General features: G+C 38.9%; 1 protein-coding gene across 3 annotated transcripts in view; it reads right to left on the bottom strand.

Annotated features, from left to right (window-relative positions):
- LRGUK (leucine rich repeats and guanylate kinase domain containing) overlaps positions 1-25463 on the bottom strand; it is a 1953320-nt gene that overhangs the window by 1099941 nt on the left and 827916 nt on the right. For all 3 annotated transcript variants that reach the window (XM_044088664.1, XM_044088665.1, XM_044088666.1), the window contains one exon: positions 18183-18269. In XM_044088664.1, coding sequence (XP_043944599.1) covers positions 18183-18269 — 87 coding nt within the window. The remainder of the gene's footprint in view (positions 1-18182; positions 18270-25463) is intronic.

Below are 25463 nucleotides of genomic sequence, written 5' to 3'. Positions count from 1 at the left end.
TTTGAGTTTATATACTCCTTCCATGTTTCATTTATTTTAATCAGCTCTGAGTACATCTGACTGGGTCCTTGGCACAACTTTCCCACAATTATACAAAACTTTAAGGTATATTTAGCCACTATAGCCATGTCAAACAACTGTCTCCAAACCTGCCCAACTATATCTAAAGGGTAAGGCTTGGAAGGTAATAGTAGCCTGTCACCTATCTGCTTTTATGGAGATTTCAGATTGTGAATCAGGATAGAAACAGCCAGTGTAATATACACCTCTTCCAAGGCTGCTAACAGAGGAGGTGAATGGGAACATCCATAAGTTGATTCTTGCTCAAAGAGCTAATTTGACTGATATACTTGTTAATTTACATCTTTATATAAGAAAATTAAATCTTAACGATATTACTAATGTTTTTTCTACCACTTCTGCTAGTTGTTGTTGGAAGCAGAAGATCATTTATAAGCCAAGTTTGGATTTTACCTTATCTACTTTCTTGGAGTTCTATGATAGAGATATCAGACATCTTCTGAGTAAAAATAATACAAATAAATGCCTTAACGTGTTCTTTAATGAAACCCAGGCTCTGACAGAATTAAGCAGAAATTATTTTATTCATATTATGAAAGCTGAGAGGGGTAGCAGAACTGTGATTATGGATAATGTTAGCTCTGTAGATAAGATGCTAGTTCATTTGTCGGATTCTAACTACTATTAAATTGTACCCAAGTATTTTATAATTAAACAATTTAACAATATCGATAACTGTTTGTTGGATTTCCTTAATCAAGGCTATATTGATTTTCATATTTATAATTTATGTCTAGGTAAATTTTCCCTCTATTGGTGGAATCTTTGAAATTCCTAAAATACATAACAATTTCACTGATTCCCCACTTCAAAAGTAAAACAGAGTTTATTTCACCTGTTTGGATAAATTACTGAATCCTGCAGTTCAGTAGACATGCTTCTGTCTCAAAGATTCATGGATCTTATTGGATTTACTATTTCAGTATCAGTTTACTGCCTCTGAGAAGTTTTTAGTCACGTTAGCTATAGCATCGTTATACACTAATATTGCCCATGATCTTGGTATAGAATGCATTAGATTTTTCTTAGTAAACATACTTCTTTTGAACCTTTTCATATTAATACTGTTTGCATGTTGTTGGAACTTACATTTCTAAATTTTTTATGTTTCAAAATAGCATCTACCATCAACTGAGTTGCCCCCACTTTTGCTAATTAAGTTTTAAGTTGGTGGGAACTCAAGAAGTTTATTTATATTGATGGTTTTATATGATTTTGCTTTATAGGAGATATATTGATTTATTTTTTTTAGTTGGAATGGTGCCACTGATGACTTGGCTATGTTTCTTAAAGACAGTAATGACAGTTAAGTTTTTTTTTTCACTTTTACTATTGGTAGTAAAGGTACCAAGGCTAACTTTTGGATTTGGAAATTACACTTGATAAAGATAAAAAAATATATTTTGCAGTAATATTTATAGGAAACTAACCTTAGTTAACAGTTATCAGCTTTAATAGACAACATCCTAGTTTCATGAAATGGAAAATTGTAAAGGGCTAATTTATTAGACTTTGTAGAACTATGAATGATGTTCAAATTATTGCCAATGAATGTGATTTTTTTAAAATCATGATTTATGGAAAGAGGGTATAACAATTCTCATATTGATCAAATTATTTTAGAAATCCCTTCTAATAGATTCTAATAGACATCAGAACATTTCACCAATTCTGAATGTAAGGTTAATGTTGAAGAAGTTCATTTTAAGGGATCTTTTCCATAACCTTTCAGCATTGTTTAGAAACATTATAAACGACAGTGAGAAAGTTACTAGGGGAACAATGAATTAGCTGGTATTTAAGTAAAGTCCCCAGAATTTTGCCATAAAAGAACAAAACATAAAAAATAAATTTTTTGAGATAGGTGGTGTCATGAAATGAGATTCTGCCAGCCCAACTATCTGGAATTTTGTAAATAATTATATGTCATTTGTGAATATCAACATGATTTATATAAAAGTGTGACAGAGATACTGCCAGCATAGCTGTCTGGAATGTGGTAAATGGTTATGTGTAATTTTTGAATATCAACATGATTCATATAAGATGTTTGTGCTACAGATGTATTAGATCTGTATGTCATATAAGATGATTTGTACAGACGTGTGCTGAAGAGGTATTTTACAAAGTGCTTTTTAAAACTGAATCCACAGCATGCCCTGCTGGAAGGAAAGAGAAATGTACATATACTATTGTAACTGTTTGAATGTATATATTTTAACAGTGAAAACTGGAACACAAGAGGTTAACTTCAGAAAAATAGCTGAAATTAAATTAAATTATTTTATGGCAGCAAGGAGACACAATATCTAAAACAAGGGAACTTTCTGCATTGCCTTGCAAGTGTTTTATTGTTTTATGACTTCCACAAAGTTCCAATATTTGAGGGAAAAGCCCTTGTGTATGTATTTTCACAGGTAGATGCCAAATGCTACCAGCTCCATCAATGGTTGTTTTTCACCTGGGATACTGTCAGATGACAAGAAATTAAGTCATTCTGCAAGCTACCCCAGCAGTAATATTTGAGATATTAATTTGGGAAGTCTCTTAGTGACAGACAGTATTCTGTATTTGTCTTTGACCTGACAACATCAAGATTCACTCACAACATCTGCCTTGCTTGCTCTGAAGTAGGTGTACTATGATACAGTATAGTTCTTTTAGATATAATCAGAAACACAGCAAAGCTTAGCCTAGATATTTTTATTTATTTATTTGAGACTGTATTTCCTGTGATTTTGAACTCTGACATCACATGATATATATATATATATATATATATATATATATATATATATAGTAGTGTCTCCTTCTTTTATTATTTATTATTAAATATATTTAAACACTTTATTGTGGCTGATCTTTGTGAGACATATTTAAGTTCTGAGGGTACTTGCATATTTATTTGGTGACACTGTGTAGGCCACTCCTAATAGCCTTGCCCTTGGTCAAACTATTATTTGTATTGATAGTAATATTACAAGAGTGGACAGCCTTTGTTAAGGGCCTTAAAGTAGTTGATAAAGAGATGGTTGGTGGCAGTAATAACTACCTTTTAGTCTGGGCAGAAGGGGGCATAGCAAGTAAACCTGTGCCAGCCTTTCCTAGGTGTGTGTGTGTGTGTGTGTGTGTCTGTGTGTCAGCTACTTCGGCAGGGACACAAAGCACTGGTTGGACAGATAGTGTTGGAGGTCTTGGCTTGGCCATTCAGCTGAGCTCTCAACTCTATAGTTGTGCCAGTGGGGAGTCTTATTGGGGATCTGGAGAAAGAGGGAGAAACTAGCCCTAGATTGACTGTGGTTTCTGTGTTCTCTTAAGGAAAATTGCACTTGATGCAGAGAGCTGCATCTGGAAATACTATGTGTGTACCTGTCATCGTCCCAGTGTACTTCCTCCACTGTGGCCAGTGGTGAGGATTGGGGCTCCTTGATTACTGGGACAGAGGTGGGGTGTCACAGGTGGGAATGGCAGATTTAAACCTGATGTTAGTTTTGGTCCCTATGGTACCTATCCATATAATGTCTGTGAAATGTGCAGATTTATTAATTGTGGTGAGAGCATTTATTTGAAACATTCCAGTTATGAAATTTATGGCAACAGAAAATATTATTGCCATTCCTGAAATATGGTGCATTTAGCAACCTTCTGTTCATGTGCGAGCTTCTGTGTTGGTAGAACCACTAAATGTTCTCACAGCAAATATATGAACACTGATTAGCAATTTCTAAATCAGATTTTGCCAATGCATGTGCTAGTCATTCATCAGTCTGTAAAGATTTTAAGAAGTTTGTTTTTTTTGTGTTATAGATGAAGTAATTACTGATTTTATTATGGGTGATATGAATAACTTATTGGAAGTTAAGGAGTTAAAATGACAGTTATTTTTGGCTGCTGATAATTTTCTGGGGCTTAATAGAAGCTTAACTATCATATGTATTTTAAAAAAATCTCTGAATTACAATAATGTGTTTTATTAATTTTTCTATTTATTAGATATTAGCTTATATTCTTATATTTATATAATATACATGCATATTTTGTACATTTTTATGAATCTGATGTGGTGTCATATGTACACACCTGCACACTTTTATACATTACAAATTTACTTCATCCACTGTTTTCTGTATTTTTTGTATAATTGTTCTACTAATTTTCATTGTATAAACATGAAAACTGTCATTACATTTTTTTTTGCAAAGCACTGACATTTTTTCTGAGTTGTTAATTAGTTTTCTATGTACACTAATACACGTGGATGGATATTTACTAGATGATATTATTAGACAAATGTATTTTTATATTTATAGTGTTCTAGTTAGATTATATTTATGGTTAGATAGTTATGCGTTTTTTCCTGATTTTAGTTCTTGTTGACACAGACCTGATGAAGGTTTTATTGCATTAAGTAGCTGAAAGCTATTTTAGTTAAAAGTCTTTTTATGTGTATTTTATGCTTTTCTTAATACCTGATTTTGGAATGTGAGTTGCAAATAGACAAGTAGTGTTTTCCTTACCTAGGATTTAGTTTGATCTAATCAGTAGTACTGTGTGGGGGTGGGTAATTGTTCTAAAATACACTTTTATGGTCCTGTTTATACTGTTTGCCTTGAATAGGCTGGTTTAGAATTAAACAATAGTTACATTTTCCACACCTACTTTTAAATATATAAAAGCTGATATGTTTAACATAATATTTCTGATTTTTTTGTTACGGAGGATCGCTTGTCTGTGATGAATAAAGGCTTGCTGCTTTGGAACATCAGCTGGGTTTCATGATTCTTGGAAATTATTGTGACTGAGCTCATCAACGAAATTTTAAGACTACTAGTTTCTTTGTTTTTTTTTTTTTCCTCAATACTCATGGTGGTGAAGTTGGAAATAGACAGATTCCTGTGCTTGTTCATTTTTGAGCATTACATACTCTGCCATTGAAACTGACCAAATAAAACACTGCCCAAAACTTAAACTTGTGTGAAAAATTAAACTGGTTTCCTTCATCAAATAAACCCTGAACACTAACTGAGGCTAAATAAAGTGATCCCAGGCAGAAAATTTACAGTAGTTCAGAAATATCATGTTTCTTATTGGGCCTGAACCACTAAAGGTAATAAAAATAAAAAAATACTTCTTTTTTAATAAACACAAATATATAGTAAGTAAATAAATAATTTTTCAGAGAAGAAGGGCTCCCTAAAGGGAGCATATTTTTACATAAATAAACATAAACTAGCTAAATAAATAGCTTTTTTATGAAAAATTTTCCCAAAGGGGACTTATCTGCCAGAGAAAGGAATTGACATGCTGGCTGTTGCTCTTGTGCAGCTTCTAGGCTGCTTCTTCATGAGGCAGCAAGAAAGTACTGACAATTTTCCACTCTGCTGACTTTCCCTCCTCAGGACTGTCCAATCAGCAATCAGACTGGATCTGTGGGAGGGAATGAGGTCTTTTGGACCCTTCCCGGTTGTTGTGTCTTGGGCAACAGACAGCTCATAGGCTACTGCAGCAGTGGGAATGATGAATATACTTTGTTATGGGGGGGTATGGGGGTGGCAAGGGCTTTCTTCCCAGCAAAAAATGCTTTGAAATTGCTGTCACCCCCACATTTAATAAATTTGTTTTTCAAAGAGCCTGACTCTACCAATTTACTGTTAAGGTATTATGGGATAATTATATATCTGTATTAGTGGATTCTTTTTGAAGACTTGACTACTTCCATGCTCAAAAATATAATTTCTAGTTTTCTGTTACTTATAATGTTCAGCAAAGTTTAGCACCACTTTGTTTACATAATCAGCCCCGCCAGCCACAGTACATATACCTAAATGTATTTTATATCCTCTCATTTCATTTTTAGTCAATGATAAGAAGGAAATGGAAAAAAAGGAAAGCAGAATGCCCCAGCTTTCAGTTTTCTGGCTAACAATATATACTTTCCTCAGTATAATATGAATACTTGAATTTAGTATATTTAATTTCAACAATAATTTTTATTATTGGAAGAGTAATAGTACTTCAGAAAATCTACTACATCAGATGCCATGTTAAATGAGTAATACATTACAAAATAATGAGTTTATAACTAATAATAACGTTCAGTAAACAAGGAATATTCCTTTCTGTATTCTGCACCCCCTTTTGAATCTAGTTTTGCAACCAGGTGCATCTAAATTCAATAAAGATAAGGATGAGAAAAGAAAAGTCATACTGTCTGTCATAGACCGTATTTCTCCATAAATAAGACCTAACCAGAAAATACGTCTTAGCATGGTTTTCCAGGGTGGTCATGATACAAGCCCTACCCCAAAAATAAGCCCCAGCTAAGATTGTCAACAACACACGATGGACGTGTTGAATTATAAAATAATACTATTATTGACACCGGCTGACTGAAGTTATCGTACTCTGCTCGCCATTTTCGGACCATTCGGACACCCAACTTCTCTTTGCAGACAGTTGTAAGATTCTTTCCCCAGGAGTCCTCCACGATTTTTACTTTAACCCTAATCCTCACTCACGCTTGACGTTTGAGATCCTTGGCCCATAAACATTGACAAGTGTACTGTGATTGGTCGACGTACAGATGTCACACGTAAAATGTGCGCACTTGATAACAAACAGGTGTGGTTGTGTCTTCTTAACTGTCGCCATTTTTGTTGCCACTCCTGTCTCGTAAGTCTTCAATTAATCCCCCAGACAAGATGAGTGCAAAAAGAAAGAGCTATTCTGTGAGTACAAAAAAGGGATTGTGGAGGACTCCTGGGGAAAGAATCTGATGGCTTTCTGCAAAGAGAAGAAGTTGGATCTCCGAACGGTGCAAAAATGGTGAGCAGAGTACGATAACCTCAGTCAACAGGTAGACGAGAGAAATGCTAAAAAGTGCAAGTGTGGATCAGGTCGGCAACCATTATTTCCTGAGCTGGAAGACATCATCTGTGAATGGATTGCTAACAAAAGAGCAGAGACTTTGGTCTGCAGGGCTGATATTCAAGCATTTGCGCTTGCAATGGCACCACAGCTAGAAATATCCCCAGAAGAATTCAAAGCATCACAACATTGGCTGGATGGCTTCCTTTAGCGATATGAACTGTCACTAAGAAGATCGACAACATTGTTCAAGCTGGAAGATACTGAAGTTATTAAATGTGCACTTGCATTCAAATCCTTTGTTGATGACATCGACTTTTCTAAATACCAACTCTCCAACATGATCACTATGGATGAAACTGCAATGTTTACGGGCCAAGGATCTCACACAACAATTGATCAGAGGGGTGCCTCGTCAATCTACATTCCCTCCACTGGTTACGAAAGTGCGCGTGTTACCTGTATTTTGGCAATTCGTCTAGATGGAAAGAAAACCCCACCTCTAATCATTAGTAAGGGCAAGAAACATAAGACTGAATGTGTTTCAGGCATTTACATTCTTGAAACCGAAAAAGCCTGGTGCACACAAGCAGTTATAAGGAAGTGGGTCGATGTAATGCTGCCACTTGTTTTGCGAGCTGGCGAAACAGGTCTGCTAGTCTGGGATTCAGCCAGCACTCACCGCACTAAAGACATGAAGAACTTCCTTGCATAGAGAAGAATAGATCAAATAATGATTCCTGCAGGGATGACTGCCTATCTCCAGACTCTTGATATTGCAATAAACAAGCCATTCAAGGACAATTTGCGCATGGAACTCAATGACTACATTGAAAATAGAGTGGAGAGACATCAGAGTGGAAACTCTGTGAAGCCTAGCCTGCAAGAGGTCGTGACTTGGGTGAAGAATTCATGGGATAACGTCACTGACAGCTGTGTTGAGAATGCACTACGAGCTGGCTACATGGACAAGCAGTGCTCATTTAAGGAGAGCTCTACTGCTTGGCATGACAGATTGGGGCCTATGGTTCTACAGGAAATGGAGTCGCAAGAAATTCAGGCTGGAATTCGGGGGCTGGAGACTTATGACAATGTCCCAGAAGAAGACGACATGACAATATTTGAATAACTTTTCCGTTATTGGGGCAACAGAGTGGATTGCTTCTGCTTTCAGCTGCCAGCAAGCTCTTATCAGTTTTTTGACTTTATTGTATTAAGGTAACGTTTCATTATCAAGGGGTAATTACAAAGTAAGGCCACTAGTTCCCAGACTTAATTTTTATAACTTTCCATCATTCTTCTCTTATGGTTTGGGTAAGGAATAAAAAAGCATCACCACTCAAAAAGTGGCAGTTATTCACCTCTTTTATTCCCCTCCTCCAATACACATGCATTGAGATTTTTCTGCACTTTCTGTTAAGCATGAAATAGTGCACTGTGAAAGCCAAGGTGCAGATATTCTGAAGCTGAAATGTTTGTTGCACTGTCTATGTAGAATTCTTACAAAACTGTTAATGTTTTACCTAGAACTGTTGTCCAATAATGGAAAAGTACCAAATAAATGTCAATTTGTGTACATGAATAAATGTTAATTTGTGTACATGAATAAATGTTGATTTTTGTATATGAAAAAATGAATAAATGTAGATTGTTGTATGGGGGGGGGGGGATAAGTAAGGCATCCCCTGATAATAAGCCCTTATGAGTATTTCAGCGGGGGAAAAAGTATAAGACTTGGTCTTATTTTCGGGGAAGTACGGTAGGACATGTGACACCATTACACAAAATTAGCAGACAGTTGTTTGGAGTCTGTTTCAGTTCAACTTCTGCAGCAGGTGAAAATGAATACATTCATGAAAATCCACAGCTGACCAATACATGTAAATTTAAGTGAAGTTTCACCATTTTTTTCAATTTGGTATGCCGCAGGAAAGTTTTTTTCCATTGATTTTCAACGCTCCATCCCTACTTTGCAGATCTTGTTTATGTTGGCCTTGTCTCTACCACACATAACAGAATACCTTGCCACATGTTTGATATTCTCTGCGGCTCAGTATAATATGCCTCATGGGCCAGCACACTTGTCTACAAATTATTTCTAATGCATGCAATTGTTTCTTTTAAGTGCTCCCCAGAATGTATTATATACACATTAGCTACTATGGCATGTGCTAGGGTTATTTTCCATAGTAGGAAACTGCAGTTTTTTTTTACTTATACAATGTCTTTGGCCTTGAGCATGTTGACAAGGACACCAAGTTCCAGTAGAGGCCTAATATGGGTGGGGTAGACAGGAAAGTACAGTTGTGTAAGTAAACTTACCATAACACTAGATGTTTGAATGATCACTGCTGCAGTAGCCTTAGCTATATGGGTTATATCCTGCCAAGGATATAACAGTTGGACAGCTTCCAAAGCTCAGGGCACCTTCCACTGACTCAAACCGTTAGGCAGCTCAAGATGAGCCTCCTAAGAAAACAGGTTTGCATGTCTAGAGCTTTAACGCCAAATGAAAAAGAGAGGTTGAGTCTTGACAGAACATAACTAGGAGTAAAAATATATACATATATACACACCCTGGCATAATCAAAAAATAAAAACAGGGATGAACAGAGGGAGCAGCTACTGCAGCAGTAATCATTTGAACATTTACTGTTTGCTAACACAACTATACTATGTTCAACACATTGATTACTGCTGCAGTGGCCTTAACTATATGGGTCGATTATTTGAGGTTACTGGGAGGTGGAAGTGGAATGGTCCAGGAGCCCCTAGAGAATAGTCCTAGCAAAGCCTGATCAAGACCTAGAGAAGGAGGTTTGTAGTGCTTTGTAAAAGTAAGTACAGAGGACCAAGTTGCTACTTCTTGAATACTTCATGAATTCAACCCTTTCCAAAAACCCACAGAAGAAGCTAAGACCCTGGAAGGGTGGGCCTTAAAATCCTATTTACTTGCTCGTTTCCCACCTTCTTCTCAAACTAGAATAGTCCAGAGACTGTATTTTGTGTTCTGAGTTGTCCAGACCTTATTAGTGGGAGTGGTAAGCTCTGAGCAGCTTATCTATTTCTAGAGGAGTGATTTCCAGCTCAGGAAGTGTATTTTATTGGGCGTTTTGGGCTGCTTCTATCCCTTTCAACTTTCTGACTTAAAAACCCGAGTTTGCACGGGTTTGCGCTGGTTCTACCTCAGCGGATGCTGTATGGGCATCCTGCAGAGTTCTACAGCAGCAGAAAGAAGAGAGAGAGAGATAGAGAGACTTTGCTTGATTAAAAGTACCTGTTTTGGGTTTCTTTAGCTTAATTTTGCTCGACACACTTTATTACAGCCATTTTAGAAGCTTTGGCATTTAATTTAACTGTTTTCTGTTTATTTTGCCTACTGCACTTTATTAAATTGTTTTTTCAACTGCATTTACTGCTACAGGCTACACACTCAAGTGCGCTGGCTTTTTAGAGCCATAAAAGTGAATTTCACTACTGCATTTTCTGTATTTCTGTTTCTGTAACAAAAAACAAAATAACACAAAAAAATCCTATTTACTTGCTCGTTTCCTGCCTTTTTCTCAAACTAGAATACTCCAGATCTCAGATTTGCTGATTTCAGGACTGTATTTTGTGTTCTGAGTTGTCCAGACCTTGCTGAGATACAAGGAAGTCTTTCTGCATATCAGTTGGAGTGGTAAGCTCTGAGCAGCCTATCTATCGCTGGAGGAGTGGTTTCCAGCTCAGGAAGTGTATTTTATTGGCTGTTTTGGGATGCTTCTATCCCTTTGAACTTTCTGACTTAAAAACCTGTGTTTGCTGTGGTTTGTGCATCATGCAGTGTCGCTTAGCTAGGGTAAACTATTACCAGTGCCTAAAAGTCTGCTCTTCAAATTTTCCCTTAGATCTTGCTAGCTTTCATCTCTAAGCACTCAAATCAGACCTCTAAACCCTGCACTTAATCAGAACCTCTTGCAGCTGTTATTGTAAGCATAACAACTGCTACTAGCACTAAAAAACATCCATAAAGGAAACAAAAACAGTTTCAGTACTTAAAAGGAAGCAAAACAACTCCAGTACTTAAATAACTAAGCACCTATCCAGGCATGTCTAAAGCTCAGTTCCCTAAGCTTTCTCTGAGTTGGTAAACCTGTGCATCCTGAGGCAATGCAGCAATTGCCTCATGTACACAGACAACCCCCTCCTCCTACCTCCAAACACATCCACTTGTGACAGATGCACATACACACCCAAACTAGAGGCCACGCTCTCTCAAACCAAGACTGGGCTAGCCAGTCAAGAGGAGCAGGTTAACACATACATCACACCACATAGAACACATAGCTCCCCAGATCACACACCACCGCACCCCTCACATAGTAACACAAAACACACACACACTTTCGGGGAGGCTCTCAATAAAAATCTGCCCAAACAACAAAGACTTCCGAGGCAGAAAAGCAACTAACCATCTCATCCAAACACTACCTCCAAGGCACATAGCCCACATAAACAGTGTGCCACTCAGCCTAAGCCCCTACAGCAAAACATTCTAACCAATTCACTAGTCATAGGCGACTCAACAGTAAGGTACACTGATGTCCCACTCACTAGGCTGAATAAGGAGAAAGTTACTGTCAGCCACCTGTCGGGTGCCAGGATTCACCACATAATGCCTACACTTAGGTCTCTCCACAAGTACAAATATGACTCCGTAATTGTCCATGTTGGTGTAAATGACCTAAGACATACCTCCCTGGACTACATGAAAAGAGACATGGAGGAGCTCTCAGATCTTGTAGCCGAAGCAGGTATCACCCTAGCCATGAGTAGCATCCTACCATCACCTAGAATGATATCACAGTACAAGTAGAAAATGACTGACTTCAACAATTGGCTAAGTTTCTGGTGTCATTCAAAGGGGATCCAGTATCTGTCTGCCTGGGATGACATGATCGACAGACCTCGATGCTTTGCCAGAGATGGCCTGCATCTGTCACCCCTGGGATTCTGGATACTGGCAACGGCTCTTGCCACCTCTATAGTGCCTTTTTTAGGCAATGCCCTGAAGAAAGATTTACCACCATAACAACTGCAAACAAACGCAACCTGAGGGTTATGCTACTCAATGCTAGAAGCCTAAATCTCAAAATGCTCTCACTCGAGTCACTCCTTAGACTGGAGAATATTGACCTCTGTGCAGTAACAGAGACCTGGTTCAAGGCTCTGGAGAGCACCCCAGCGCTACCAGGCTACATTGCATATCACACCTTTAGGCCCCTAAATATGAACCAAAGCCCTAAAGGAGGTGTGGACCAAAGCCCCAAAGGTGGAGGAGTATCCATCTTCATAAAGGATACGCACAGCTCCAGACTAGTTGCCCAACATAATGAATCAAAGATACTACAGGTGCAACTAACACTGGATAAAACTGCAATCCAGGTTGTAGCCTGCTATAGATCTCCCACAATGTCCCAAGACTCCCACTCTGCACTCCTGAACACTCTGGAAAGCATTAAGGTTCAGCCTAATACCCTTATACTGGGAGACTTTAACTACCCCTCCAATAGCTGGGAAAATTACTCCTGTTCCAACTCATTTGCCCAACGATTTCTGGAATTCATTAATTCCAGTGCCCTGGACCACCTCATTCTCACCCCTACCAGAGGTAGAAACATTCTCGACCTGGTCATAACAAACATGGGAGACCACTGTTCTACACCAGTAATCAACTCCTCCCTGGTTAGATCTGACCACAAGTTAATCACAGTCGATATCCAAATCCCATCCTCACCCCCCATGAAGGAAACCACAGGGAAGAATTTCTCCAAAGCCAATTCTGAGCTTCTAAAGACAGAAGTGTCAAACTTCACGTCATCCATGCAAATGGGGAAATAGAAGTATGGCTGCTGAATCATATACCAAAGCACTGTATGAGCATTTACACAACTGCATGGATCAGGCCATACCAAACAGAACCAAGATCCTGTCCTCCATAAAAAGGAAGTCAGTCTGGTGGTCTCCTGCCATTAACAAACTCTACAACAGAAGGAAAAAACTGTTGCAGAAAAGGGTAAAGTCCCAAGACTGGAAAATTTCCCTTGTAAGTTTCAGCAAAAAATTGAGATCCCTCATCAAATCCTACAAAGCTAGTTATGAAAACAAAATTGCTACAGATACTAAAGATAACCAGAAGGCATTCTTTAGCTATGTCAAGAATCTGCATAACAATATGCAGATGTGCTCTGAGCTACTGCACAATGGCACCACTTATACTGAACCAACAGATATTGCCAATATCTTGGCCGACAGGTTTAGTGCAAACCTTAACCCCTCTTCACCCCCTAAAGGGCCCATCCCAATACCCGAGGAATGCCAAATCCCCAATATCACAGCTGCACAGGTAGAAGCCACATTACCCAAAGCCAAAAATACAGCTTCCATGGAACCTGACAATATACCTGGCTGTGTTCTACAAGAATTACAAAGGGAACTGGCACCACACCTGAGTGCCTTGTTCAACCACAGCCTCACTGTAGGTTTTGTTCCCACCGAATGGCACACCGCCACACTCATTCCAATCCACAAAGGGGAAGCGACTACTGACCCTGGAAACAACCACCCCATTAGCCTGACAAGTCCGATCTCTAAGGCCATGGAGCGCATCATTATGGACTTCATAAATAGGGATATAGAGAACCTTCAAACCCTGGACCCCTTACAATTTGGGTCTGTGAAGGGCAGATCATGTCTGCTCAACCCGACAGACTTCTTTAAATCTGTCACCAGAGCTGTCGATGAAGGCAAGGCAGTCCATACAGCCTACCTCGATCTAGCTAAGGCCTTCAACATTATCCACCACTCAGGGATCATTGACAGACTCACTAACCTAAGCATTAACCCCTACGTCATAAGATAGGTAGCCAACTGGCTCATGGACAGAACCCACACGGTGAAAGTAGTGGACTCCAAATCCGACTACTGGACAGTTACAAGTGGAGTCCCATTGGGATCTGTCCTGGGTCCTCTCCTGTTTGGTATCTACTTCTCTGAAGTTCAGGCCAACACCAAGGGACTCTGGTTAACCAAATTTGTGGATGACTGCAAACTGGGAGCTATTATTGATTCTCAAGCTGATGTAGACATCCTACAAAAAGGCCTCACAGACACCAATGAATGGTGCCAGAACCATGGTCTTAAGCTCAATGCTACAAAGTGCATCGTCATCCCCTTCAGGAAAAACATGGTGCCCGTGGACTACCACATTGATGGTAGCCCACTCAACTCCCAAGGTGTGATAAGAGATCTAGGGACACAGGTAGATAGGAACCTCTCCTTCAACAACCATGCTGCCACTGTAGTTAAAAGGTCCTTCTATGTGGCACACCTCATTACAAAAGATTTCTCATCCAGGAAGATAGAAGTCATAATCCCTCTCTACTCATTCTTCATTAGACCCATTATAGAGTACAATGCCCCATTTGGCATGTATCTCACTAGACACCTGCAGCAGCTGGAGAGACCACAAAAATTCCTCACAAAGAGAATCCTAGGACTCAAACACATGCTCTACACAGACAGACTCATATAACTCCAGCTTTACTCCCTCTCATATCGCCTACTTACAGGGGAACTCTGCTTAGCATACAAAGCCATGTCTGACCCAGTGTTGCTAGATATGCTTCATCTGAAAAAGTCTCAATCCCTCTGCACCACACGCTCCAAAGACTTCAACCTCAGCACCACAATAAACAGAACCTGCTAGAGGGACAGGTTCCTAACCCAGAGACTTCACATTCTCTGGGATAGACACCCCATTCATGTCAAGCAGAGTACTTCACTAGCCCTCTTCAAGAAAAATCTTGATGAGTGGATGGGTAACAGGAAATTCACCCCGGGGATCACTTCAACAACCTTGTTCGATAGGGGCACAAGAAATTAAATGTCCGGCAACAGGATGACTGGGAATATTCTTGGGCTAGACTTGTGTTGGCTCCAGGGCCAATAACCTAGTACTCACTTATGAACCTATGACCCTGCATGGAATAGTTTTGTTATGGTGAGAATAAAAAGAAGTTGTGTAGTTACCATAACATTCCATCTGTGTTGTCCATTTTCATTCTTCCTCAACTGATGGGTTTGGATCCAATGCTCAGATCCATCTCGGCCATTGTTGAAGCTCGTGGCAATATTTACAAGTTTACAGATCTTAGTTTTTCCTATACAGAATTTTCCCTATCAACTGTCAAGGGATAGGGAGCAGTTTAGGCTGCTGATTCTGGGGTGTGACCTTTCTCCTTCTCATGGAATTACCCCCCCCCCGTGACTGCTCCTATGCACCCACAATCGCTGCTTTTAGAGGGTACACATGTTTGCATGCTAAATTCTACTTTTTTTTTTTTAACACCTTTATTGAATTATCACTTGTGACATAGGGACATTTACATTTATATAAAGGTAATCAAACTGTCTTAACAAGTTAAAATTAACAAACATTATGCTTCACACATATTGCTATAAATAATATAACCTTAGCAACATTACATAAATTATTTAATTCTTGTTTCTTTTTTAAAACATCTTTATTAAACCATCACTTATGAAATAGGCAATCATACATTTATATAAATGAAAACAAACCATATCGATACAATCCTAGTTGCAAGCATTTTAGATCACAAATCAATCTAACACACTCCCAGTTGCAAACATTATACATCACTATATAGCTCATTTAAGTTCTACCTTCTTTTAAACCTCATTCCTCCCCTGTATGCATCGTTCCCACAATTCCCATTTTTCCTATGTAGTTTGCTTCTACCTTTTCCAGTTGTTTTAATTATGTTACTATATTCACTGCTTCTAATGCAATCAATTTAGATTTGGTGTTCTATTTTCTAGTAATTGCTTTTTTGTCAGCTACCATAGAGACAGCAAGGCCTTACCATGTCTAGGCAATTCTGTATCATAGCTCAGAAAAATCATTTCCTTCATCACACCAATCTGTCCACCCAGCATCTCTGACAGTGTATCCCACAGGGAATCCTCAAAGTCCGCCAACTCACTGCATTCCCAGAAAATATGCTCCCATTACCTCTTTCTTCCTCGTCATACCTCCAACATTTGCTATCTAACTGATGAAAAATTCTCTGGAGTTTACTTGAGGTATATCTATGTAAACATTTCCCAAGCAAAAATCCTAAATCTTCTAGATTTGTCGCACATTTGGGAGACGTACATATATCCTTCCATTGTTTCTTTGGGAATTGTTTATCCAATCTCTCTCTTCCCAATCCTTTCTAACCTCATCTGATTGACTCTTACAGTTATCATGCAATATTTTTATGCTCTACACATTATTCCATTTTTAATGGCAGCTTCTGTTCTAGATTCCATGAAAAACTCTACCCGTGCCGATCTTTCATTTAGGACCTCCCTATTTCTTTCTCTTTGCCTATACTCTGATATCAGTCCTTGATAGGGAAGACAATCTCTAACCTGCAATCTAAATTCTTGGCATCTTCCCATTCTATCATCTTTCCCCACTCTAGTTATTTGCTCCCAGTGCCTTGGCTCCTTTGTCAATTTTCTCCAATAAATTCCATCACCCTTTTGTCTATTGTCTATATGCCTAATTTCTCCTTTGCAGCATACTGTGAATGCATTAATGATATAGCATAATCAGTCAGTTCAGAACTTCAGCAGCTGAACACATAATGGTCTCACTAGGTATCACAGACTACAGAAGCTCTGTGAGTACGGCAGCTGCAAGATCTCAAAATAAGAAAAGCTTTCCAAAAAAACATAAAGAGACCAGTATACAATGGTACCAGATAATACTTTAATAAAAGTATTCTTTAAAAGACAAACCAGTTTCAGTTGAATCAATACAAAGCCTTCATCAGTGTAAAAAAAGTGACAAATAAGGAAATACTTAAATATAAAAAGAAATAGACATGTGATCAATTAAAGATGCTCATTAAGTCCTGGTTTAAAGAGACCTCCTAGCTTAACAATCCATTTTTCTCCATAGTATTCAACAAATTGTGCCAACCCAATTTGTTATTCCTGGATCTATTAATTTTGTCAATAATAGTAAAACAAAAATATGCATTTTTATGTGACAAGGTGTGCTTGTAAAGGGCATTGGTTTCTTTGTGGTGTTTTATCTCACTGAGATGTTCTGATATCCTAAATTTCAAAGGTCTGGAAGTTTGACCTATGTAAAAGGCTGTGCAGCTACAATTAGCCAAATAAATCACCCAACCAGAAGTACAGATGACAAAAAATCTAATGTCAAAGACTTGAGGGGTCTTCGGACTGCTGAAGCTTCTGTTTTTTAATAGCCTGGAACAATGAATGCAATGGCCACAAGGATTACACCCAATTAAGGGCTCACCTAATAAAATGGTTTAAATTAATTTGGTATTGGGGGACTGCCCGTGTCTGAAATGGTTAAAAGATGCAGCAAGATTTTTGCCTTTACGGAATGAAAAAAGACATCTATCACCCAACAGTTCACTCAGTCTGGTATCACATGTCAAAATATTCCAATGTTGTTGAATAATATTCATTAATACTTTGGTGTTGCGTCCATAAGTGGTAATTAGTCTAGGTGGCCCACCTCCTCTTTCACTCTTTTCTTTATAGAGAAGGAGGTTATCCTGCTCCATATTATCCACCACAAGTTTAAGTATTTCCTTATTTGTCACTTTTTTTACACTGATGAAGGCTATGTATTAATTCAGCCGAAACCGGTTTGTCTTTTAAAGAATACTTTTATTAAAGTATTATCTGATGCCATTGTATGCTGGTCTCTTCATGTTTTTTTGGAATGCCTCACTAGGTATCACCCATGTGTTGAGCTACATATCAGCAGTTACTATATATTGCTGCATGCATCATCAGAGAAGCTATATGCCATATACATGCAGCCATGAATACATCTCAGAAATGATGGGTCATCTCTACTTGAGGAAGAATGTGCAAATTTTGTACAACATTAGAGATAAACTCACAATAAATAATGCCACATAGTTTTACTAACAAAGTACACAGTGTTTTAAAACAATAACAGCTTCCATCTTTTTTCAAAGGCTTTCATGATTGGTGCTATGTAAACTATAACCTAGAAGTACAATACTGCATAAAAACATAGATTTTAACTACACAGAAGAAAAAGAAGTACAGCTCAGGTGTATAGGAAGCCTAAAAAAAAGAGCAGACAGCTATTCAAATATAGATAACCTTACCTTTTCTTCAATCTGAACCTTCTTTTTATCCAACATGGTTAGCTTTGGCAACAGGAAAATCACAGAGAGCCAATAATCAGCATGTTCCTGTGAAAATATAACCAAACAGTATAAACTATAGTCCTCAGTATTCATAATCTGACATAAAATATAAACACATTCATCTTTTTTGGCTCCTAAAACATTACACATTGGACTGCCCACTATCCGCCTGATATATCTAATTCTCATTCAGATAATGTTCACTTTCATGACGGATTTTAATCTTACATCTCCTCCTTTTTCATCACACATAACTCAGTATACTTGTTAAGGATTATCTCAGCATACCTTCCAACTTAGTTACACTAGGTTCATAGGTTAGTACTAGGCTAACTGCCCTTGCGAGCCATTGTAAGCCTAGTCAATTATCCCTTGTGAGTGGCAAACCCTGAACCTTGTGTTTGTAAGGCAAACACCTTAACCATTAGGCCACCCTCCATACATTCAGGTACAATGCCAGTCATTTGCTGTTGGGGCAGTTGATGAACGTATAAACACAAATAATTAAGTTACTGCTTTTTCAGGCAATTTGCCATCATTTGTAAAGGGCAGTGTTATCACTTGATAAAGCACAAAGTATGTATGTAGACCTTCTTATTTTTCCAGCATGTGCATGCATGCATACACACACACACACACACACACACACACACACACACACACACACACACACACACACACATACATATATTTATTTATACTTTGTTGACCGGGTTAATGTCATTAAGCTAGTAGCCTCTTTTCAGGGGAGACCCAGGATGGTATTTATAGTAACAAGGGAAATCTGACTAGAGCACTGGCGACTCCCACTCCCTAATTTTTTCACTGTGAGGAGGAACATTTTTGCTTCTGCACTTCCTGCTTCTGTTTCTGACACAGAGGCAGCTAGGAGAAGCTGCACAGTAATGGTGGGAGAAGAGAGTTGCTCTGCTGCTGATAGAAGTGTTATTCTGTCAACTGGACAGAAAGCTGTTGAAAATAAAGTGGATAGTACAAATAGTCAACGTTTATCTGATTTTAAACCTGAGGATTTTGAAGAAATTGTTGTAACTGAAACTGCTTCTGGAGGTCTGCCTGATGAAAAACTGGTTAGTTTATTGAACAAAGGTGATCCTGGAAAAGAGTCTGAGATTTTATTGTCAGATATGATGGAAAACGTTTTTGGAATGGACAGTAAATTGGGTGGAAAGTAAATGAGTCGTGAGTTGGACGGCCATAAGGTTACAGGAGGGATGCAATCTAGAAAATCATATGTTGATACAGTTAGAAGAACGAAATATACTGTAAACTTTATTAAAAAGAAAAAAAAGTTTATTTGTATAAGAAAGAAGAAAAAAGAAAAAAAAAAACAGATATTTTGTGTGGGATGATTTAGTGTTACCTTTGGGTTTTGAAGCAAAATACATTAAGATCATTGATTCATTTGGCAAAAGAGACATTTTGTGACAACATTTGAGACTGTAGACTTAATGGAAAGATTTTTAATTAAAAAAAGGAAGGACTGTTACCCGTGGAATTAATCAATACTTTCTGGGCAAGGGACTTGATTAAAAAAAGTATTTGTTCAATTTCGCACTGATGAAATTGAGTTAAATGAAGTTAAAATTTATTTTTTCCATTTCTGTATTATTCAGTTTCTGATACTGTGACAGTTAAAGCTGAGAGGGGTATTTGGAATGGGGGTAGGAAATGGATGCGATTTCAAAATATTGAAAAGATGTAATAAAGTGGTTATCAAGTGTTATACATGTAGGTGATAGTAGGGGAACAATTAGTTAAATGGGACAACCCAAAACTTGCTTTTTTTGTGGGGATTTTAATCATCTGATAAAAGAGTGTACAAATAAGATGGAATCAATGGATGGACAAAGATCATATGATGAATAAGTGTAAAAGTAATGTAAAATATGTAAAGGTGAATGGCATTTTTGTTTGATTGCAAAAAGAATAAGTAACATAAAGGATGATGAAGAAATTATTACAATGTCTAAAAGTAATGAGGAAGTATGTAAAAAAAGGTGCTGATGAAAAAGGGGATGAAGTAATAAAAGATGACAAACAAAAATGTTATATTTCAGAAGGATGAAGGTAACTGTACTGAGAGTGTTGAAAATGAAGAAGAAATCAAAAGTGATAAGTCAAAAGCTTGTAAAGGGAGTGAAGAATGTTAGGAAAAGAAATTCAATAGGTACTAAGGTAAGGTTTAATGCTAGAAAAATGGAGGATGGCAACAATCATCCCCATTCATAAGGGAGAAACTTCAGCAGATCCTGGAAACTACAAACCCATTAGTTTCACTAGCTTTAGCTGCAAAGCCATGGAAACTGCATCCATCCCAGTCTGGCTCTGTGAAAGGAAGTTCATGCTTACTGAATCTGGTAGACTTCTTTGAAATGTTCACTAAGGCAATGGATGAGGGGAAATTGGTACAAATTGCCTACCTAGATCTGGTTAAATCATTTGATACACTACCACACTTGAACACTGTCAACAAACTTACAGAACAAGCTATAAACACCTTTATAACACACTGGAGAGCTAGCTAGCTTAAAGATAGGAGCCAAGAGGTTAGGATTAGTGTGGCCACCTCCACAAAGAGGCTGGTCACCAGTGGAGTAACATAGGGCTCTGTGCTAGGCCCACTCCTCTTTGGTATCTACTTCTCGGATGTCAAAACTAATGTCAAAGGCCTCTGGCTGACTAAGTTCTCAAATGTGGGCTATGTTTGTCTAGCCCAGCTTAACGTAGTGTACTTTCACTGTGCTTTTTTAAAATGTCACTGCTTACCTTTAAAGCTGCCAAGCGAGGAGCTCTGCCTAATGTAGACTGGAATCTTGCTCCAAACCATGGGAAGTGTCTGGGACAGGACTCTATCCCTCCAGCACGTCCTATTTATTGCTGTGGTGAGGTTTAGATCCCTAAAGCATATGGCTCAAGGGGATAAGCTTTTCTTTAGGTGGAGCATGTCCATCAGTTCTGGGTTGGACATGGCCTTGTATGTCAGGCAGAGATCACCTCTGAGTAGGCGGTATGCAACCGAGTATAGCTGGAGTTTCTTCAGTCAAGCTGCATAGGGCATCTGTTTGAGGCCAGTGATCCTCTTGGTGAGGTACTTCTGTCATCTTTCCAGCTGTTGCAGGGGTCTTGTAAGATACATCCCAAATAGGGCGTTGACTCTATGATGGGTCTGATGAGCGATGAGTAAAGGGGCACTATGACCTCTTTTGATCTGGATGCGAACCCTTTTGAGATAAGGTGGGCCACATAGAAGGATTTTCTAACCACTTTGGCAATGTGATTATCAAAGGAGAGATTACTATCTACTTGGGTCCCCAGATCCCTTATTACGTCTTCCGTATTTAGCGGACCACCACCTATGTGGTAGTTTGTGGGTACTTTGTTTTATCCAAAGCGGATGACTATGCACTTTTTGACATTTAGCTTGAGGCCATGATTTTGACACCAGGTATCCATCCTAGTGAGACCCTTTTGGAGGATGTCTGTGTCAGCCAGAGAGTCAATTATAGCCCCTAGATTGCAGTCATCTTACCTGTAGCTCTGAGAAGTATATGCCGAACGGGGGGGGGATCCTAGGACTGAGCCCTGGGGAACGCCACTTGTAATAGGTTTAGAGTCAAACCTAGCTCCAGCAACTCTTACCATGTGGGTTCTGTCCATGAGCCAGTTGGCAACCCATCTTGTGACATAGGGGTTTATGTTCAGACTGGTGCGCTTGTCTATAATACCAGAATGGGGAATGGTGTCAAAGGCCTTTGCGAGGTCTAGGTAGGCTGTGTGTACCACCTTTCCCTTGTCTATAGCCTTGGTAATTGTCTCAAAGACATCCACCTGGTTTAGGAGGCATGATCTGCCCTTAACAAAGCCGAACTGGGTAGGGTCCAGTGTTTTGAGGTTCCCAATGTCTCTGTTAATGAGTTCCATGATGATGCGCTCCATAGCCTTGCAGACCAAGCTAATCAAGCTTATAGGGCAATAGTTACCATGGTCTGTTGTGGCTCCACCTTTGTGGAGCGGAATAACCTTTGCTGTGCGCCACTCTATGGGTACGTAACCTGTGGAGAGGCTGAGTTTGAACAGTGTGTTTAGGTGAAGGGTTAGTTCGTCTTTGAGCTCATGTAGGACACAGCCTGGGACATCGTCCGGTCCCATTGATGCTGTGTTTTTGGCTTTGGAGAGAGCTGTTTTAACCTGAGTGTCTGTGATTTCTGGGGCTCTACATTCTTCTGGTATGGTTATTGGCCCTTTTGGGGGTGAGAGGGGGTTGAGGTTTGCACTGAACCTGTCTGCCAGGATGTTGGCGATATTGGTCGGTTCAGTGTATTTTGTACCATTCTGCACTAACTCCGAGCAGATTTGAGCATTGCCACTTAGATTCTTTACATAGCTAAAGAAAGTCTTGTGGTTATCTTTGGAGTCCTTGGCAATTTTTCTTTCGAAACTCGCCTTGGATGATTTTATGAGGGATCGTAGTTTCTTGCTGATACTGATCAGGGATGTCTTCCCTTCTTAGGATTTTACTCTTTTCTGTACTAGTTTTCTCCTTCTATTGTATAGCTTGTTTACGGCAGGAGTCCACCAGACTGGTTTCCTTTTCTTGGAGGAGTGAGTCTTGGATTTGCTTGGGAAAGCACGATCCATGCATTCTTGTAGGAGCTCGTAGAATGCATTAGTAAAGGATTTTGCAGCTTGGACAATGTTATCCTTTAGCATGGGAGCTTTGAAACTTTCCACCTCAGTCTTAAGTAATGTGAAGTTTGCTTTCGAAATTTTTTTTCACAGTGGTTTCCTTGTGCGAGGGTGGGGGTGGAATGTGGACATCCAAAGTGATTTGTTTATGGTCAGATCTAACCAGCGAGGGGTTGACCTCTGTTGTAGAGCACCGGTCGCCCATGTTGGTGATGACCAGGTCCAATATGTTGTCACCTCTGGTGGGAGTGTTGACCAGTTGATCCAGGGCATTTGAGTTTATAAATTCTAGGAAATGTTGTGCAAGAGAGTTAGTACTTGAGTAGTTCTCCCAGTTAATGTTTGGGTAATTGAAATCACCCAATATTAGGGTGTTTGGTAGGACCTTTATATTTCCCAGTGTTTCCAGAAATGTGGAATGGGGGTCCTGGGACATGGTGGGTGATCTGTAGCAAGCTACAATTTGAACTGCAAGTTTGCCCATTGTTAGTTGCACGTGGATGATCTCTGAAGCATCGTGCTGTGCCACTAACCTGGAGGTGTGGGTATCCTTGATGAATATGGATACGTCCCTGCCTTTTGTATTTCGGTCCGGGTTCTGTAGCCGAAATGTATTTTATGAGTTGTAGCCTGGTAGTGCTGGGGTGCTCTCTGGAGCCTTAAACCAAGTTTCTGTTACTGCACATATATCGATTTTCTCCATACTGAGGAGTGCCTCGAGTGCGTGCATTTTGAGGTTTGGACCTCTGGTACTGAGCAGCATTACCCTCAGTTTTTTGTTACTTGTATTTATGGCAGTGGGTTTGCTTTTGAGCATTGCCTAAAAAAGACACTATGGGGGTGCCAAGAGCCTTGGCCAGTATACGAAAGCCTAAGGGTGACAGGTGCAAGCCGTCTCTAGCGAAGCAGCATGGCTTGTCGAGCATGTCATCCCAAGCGGATAGACACTGGATCCCCTTTGAATAACATCAGAAACTTAGCCAATTGTTAAAATTGATAATTTTTTCTTTATACTGTGGTATCATTCTTGGTGAGGACAGGATGCTACTCAGGGTCAGGGTCATTCCGGCCTTGGCTACAAAATCAGAGAGCTCTTCAATGTCTCTTTTCATGTAGTCCAGGGAGGTACGGCTCAGGTCATTCACACCAACATGGACAATAACAGAGTCGTATCTGTACTTGTTCTGGAGTGACCTGAGTGCTTGTGTTATGTGGCAGATCTTGGCACTCATATTTATGGGTGCCAGTGTGTGTGTGTGTGTGTGTGTGTGTATATATATATATATATATATATATATATATATATATATATATATATATACACACACATACACACACACACCTATATAGATATATACATACACACATACATATATTTGTACACATATATATATATATATATATATATACACACACACATATATATACACACACACACACACACACACACACACACACACACACACACACACACACACACACACACACACACACACATCAGAAGTCCATTCATCGCACATAAAGCTAAAATGCGCTATGGAGTCCATTGGTAGCAAGAGTGAAATTAAATATTTATTAGAAAATAAAAATAAAATAAAAAAAATCTGAGATATTCCATCTGAAGCATCAGACTTCCTCAGACCTGTGGTATGGTATTTATATAATGGTATAAAGTGATATACGCATAGTCTACTTACAAATCAAATGAACCAGAAGAACTTGGACTAGTGGATGACCATCTGTATTGTAACAGTTCTATAATAAAAGAAGGAGCTAGCCAATGGCAAACAAAGTGCTTTACAATACCAGACTAAAACCTGTAAACTGGAGGTGGAGCTAGTATTGTGGTTCATTTATTACACTGTGTTTTACTTGTTTTCTGCTTTTAATTGCATATTTAAACTAGGAAAGAGACCACAGCCGTGTCTCTTGTAAGTCACACAGAAATTAAATTTTCCCCCACCCTCCCATACGGGGGCTGTTATGTTTTTAAAGTCAACGGTCTTTCTAGTTGCCTACCCCTTATGTTAATTTGACCACATATTTCCTTCCATCTCTTCTCTCACTGGCTACTGTAAGCACACAATTATCATTTTGTGAAATCATTCCTCTTCAGTTATTAAATTTATTGGCTATCTAACTGTATTCCATATACCCAGAATACAAAGTGCTCACCCCCTTCCAATCTATACTGCTCTTTTAAAATTAGTATTTCTCCACTCAGATTGTTAAAGCTCAAGTTACCCCCTCTTTCATATCTAACTACTTAGTGCACACTGCAACTCTTAGGATATTAACCATTTTTATCATTTTACCTTGAAACTCTGCAACATCTAGTTCAAGACCTCCAAGCATTGGAGCACCCACATTCTGCCTCTCAGTAGTCACCTTGGGATTAATGCTTCTGGTGAGAGAAGGAACATAGGGACATTATTTCCTGGAGACTGCTGATCACCTGCTTCATGGGTGCCAGCTTGAAATTTGTGCTTATATTTTGCTCCTGTTGAAAGAAGGAACATTCCCACTACAACC

Source organism: Protopterus annectens, chromosome 11.part0 (assembly GCF_019279795.1).
Source record: "Protopterus annectens isolate FY-2018-M chromosome 11.part0, PAN1.0, whole genome shotgun sequence".
Lineage (NCBI taxonomy): Eukaryota > Metazoa > Chordata > Ceratodontiformes > Protopteridae > Protopterus > Protopterus annectens.
Note: the sequence above shows the minus strand (reverse complement) of the source record. Positions and strands in the feature narration are given on the sequence as shown.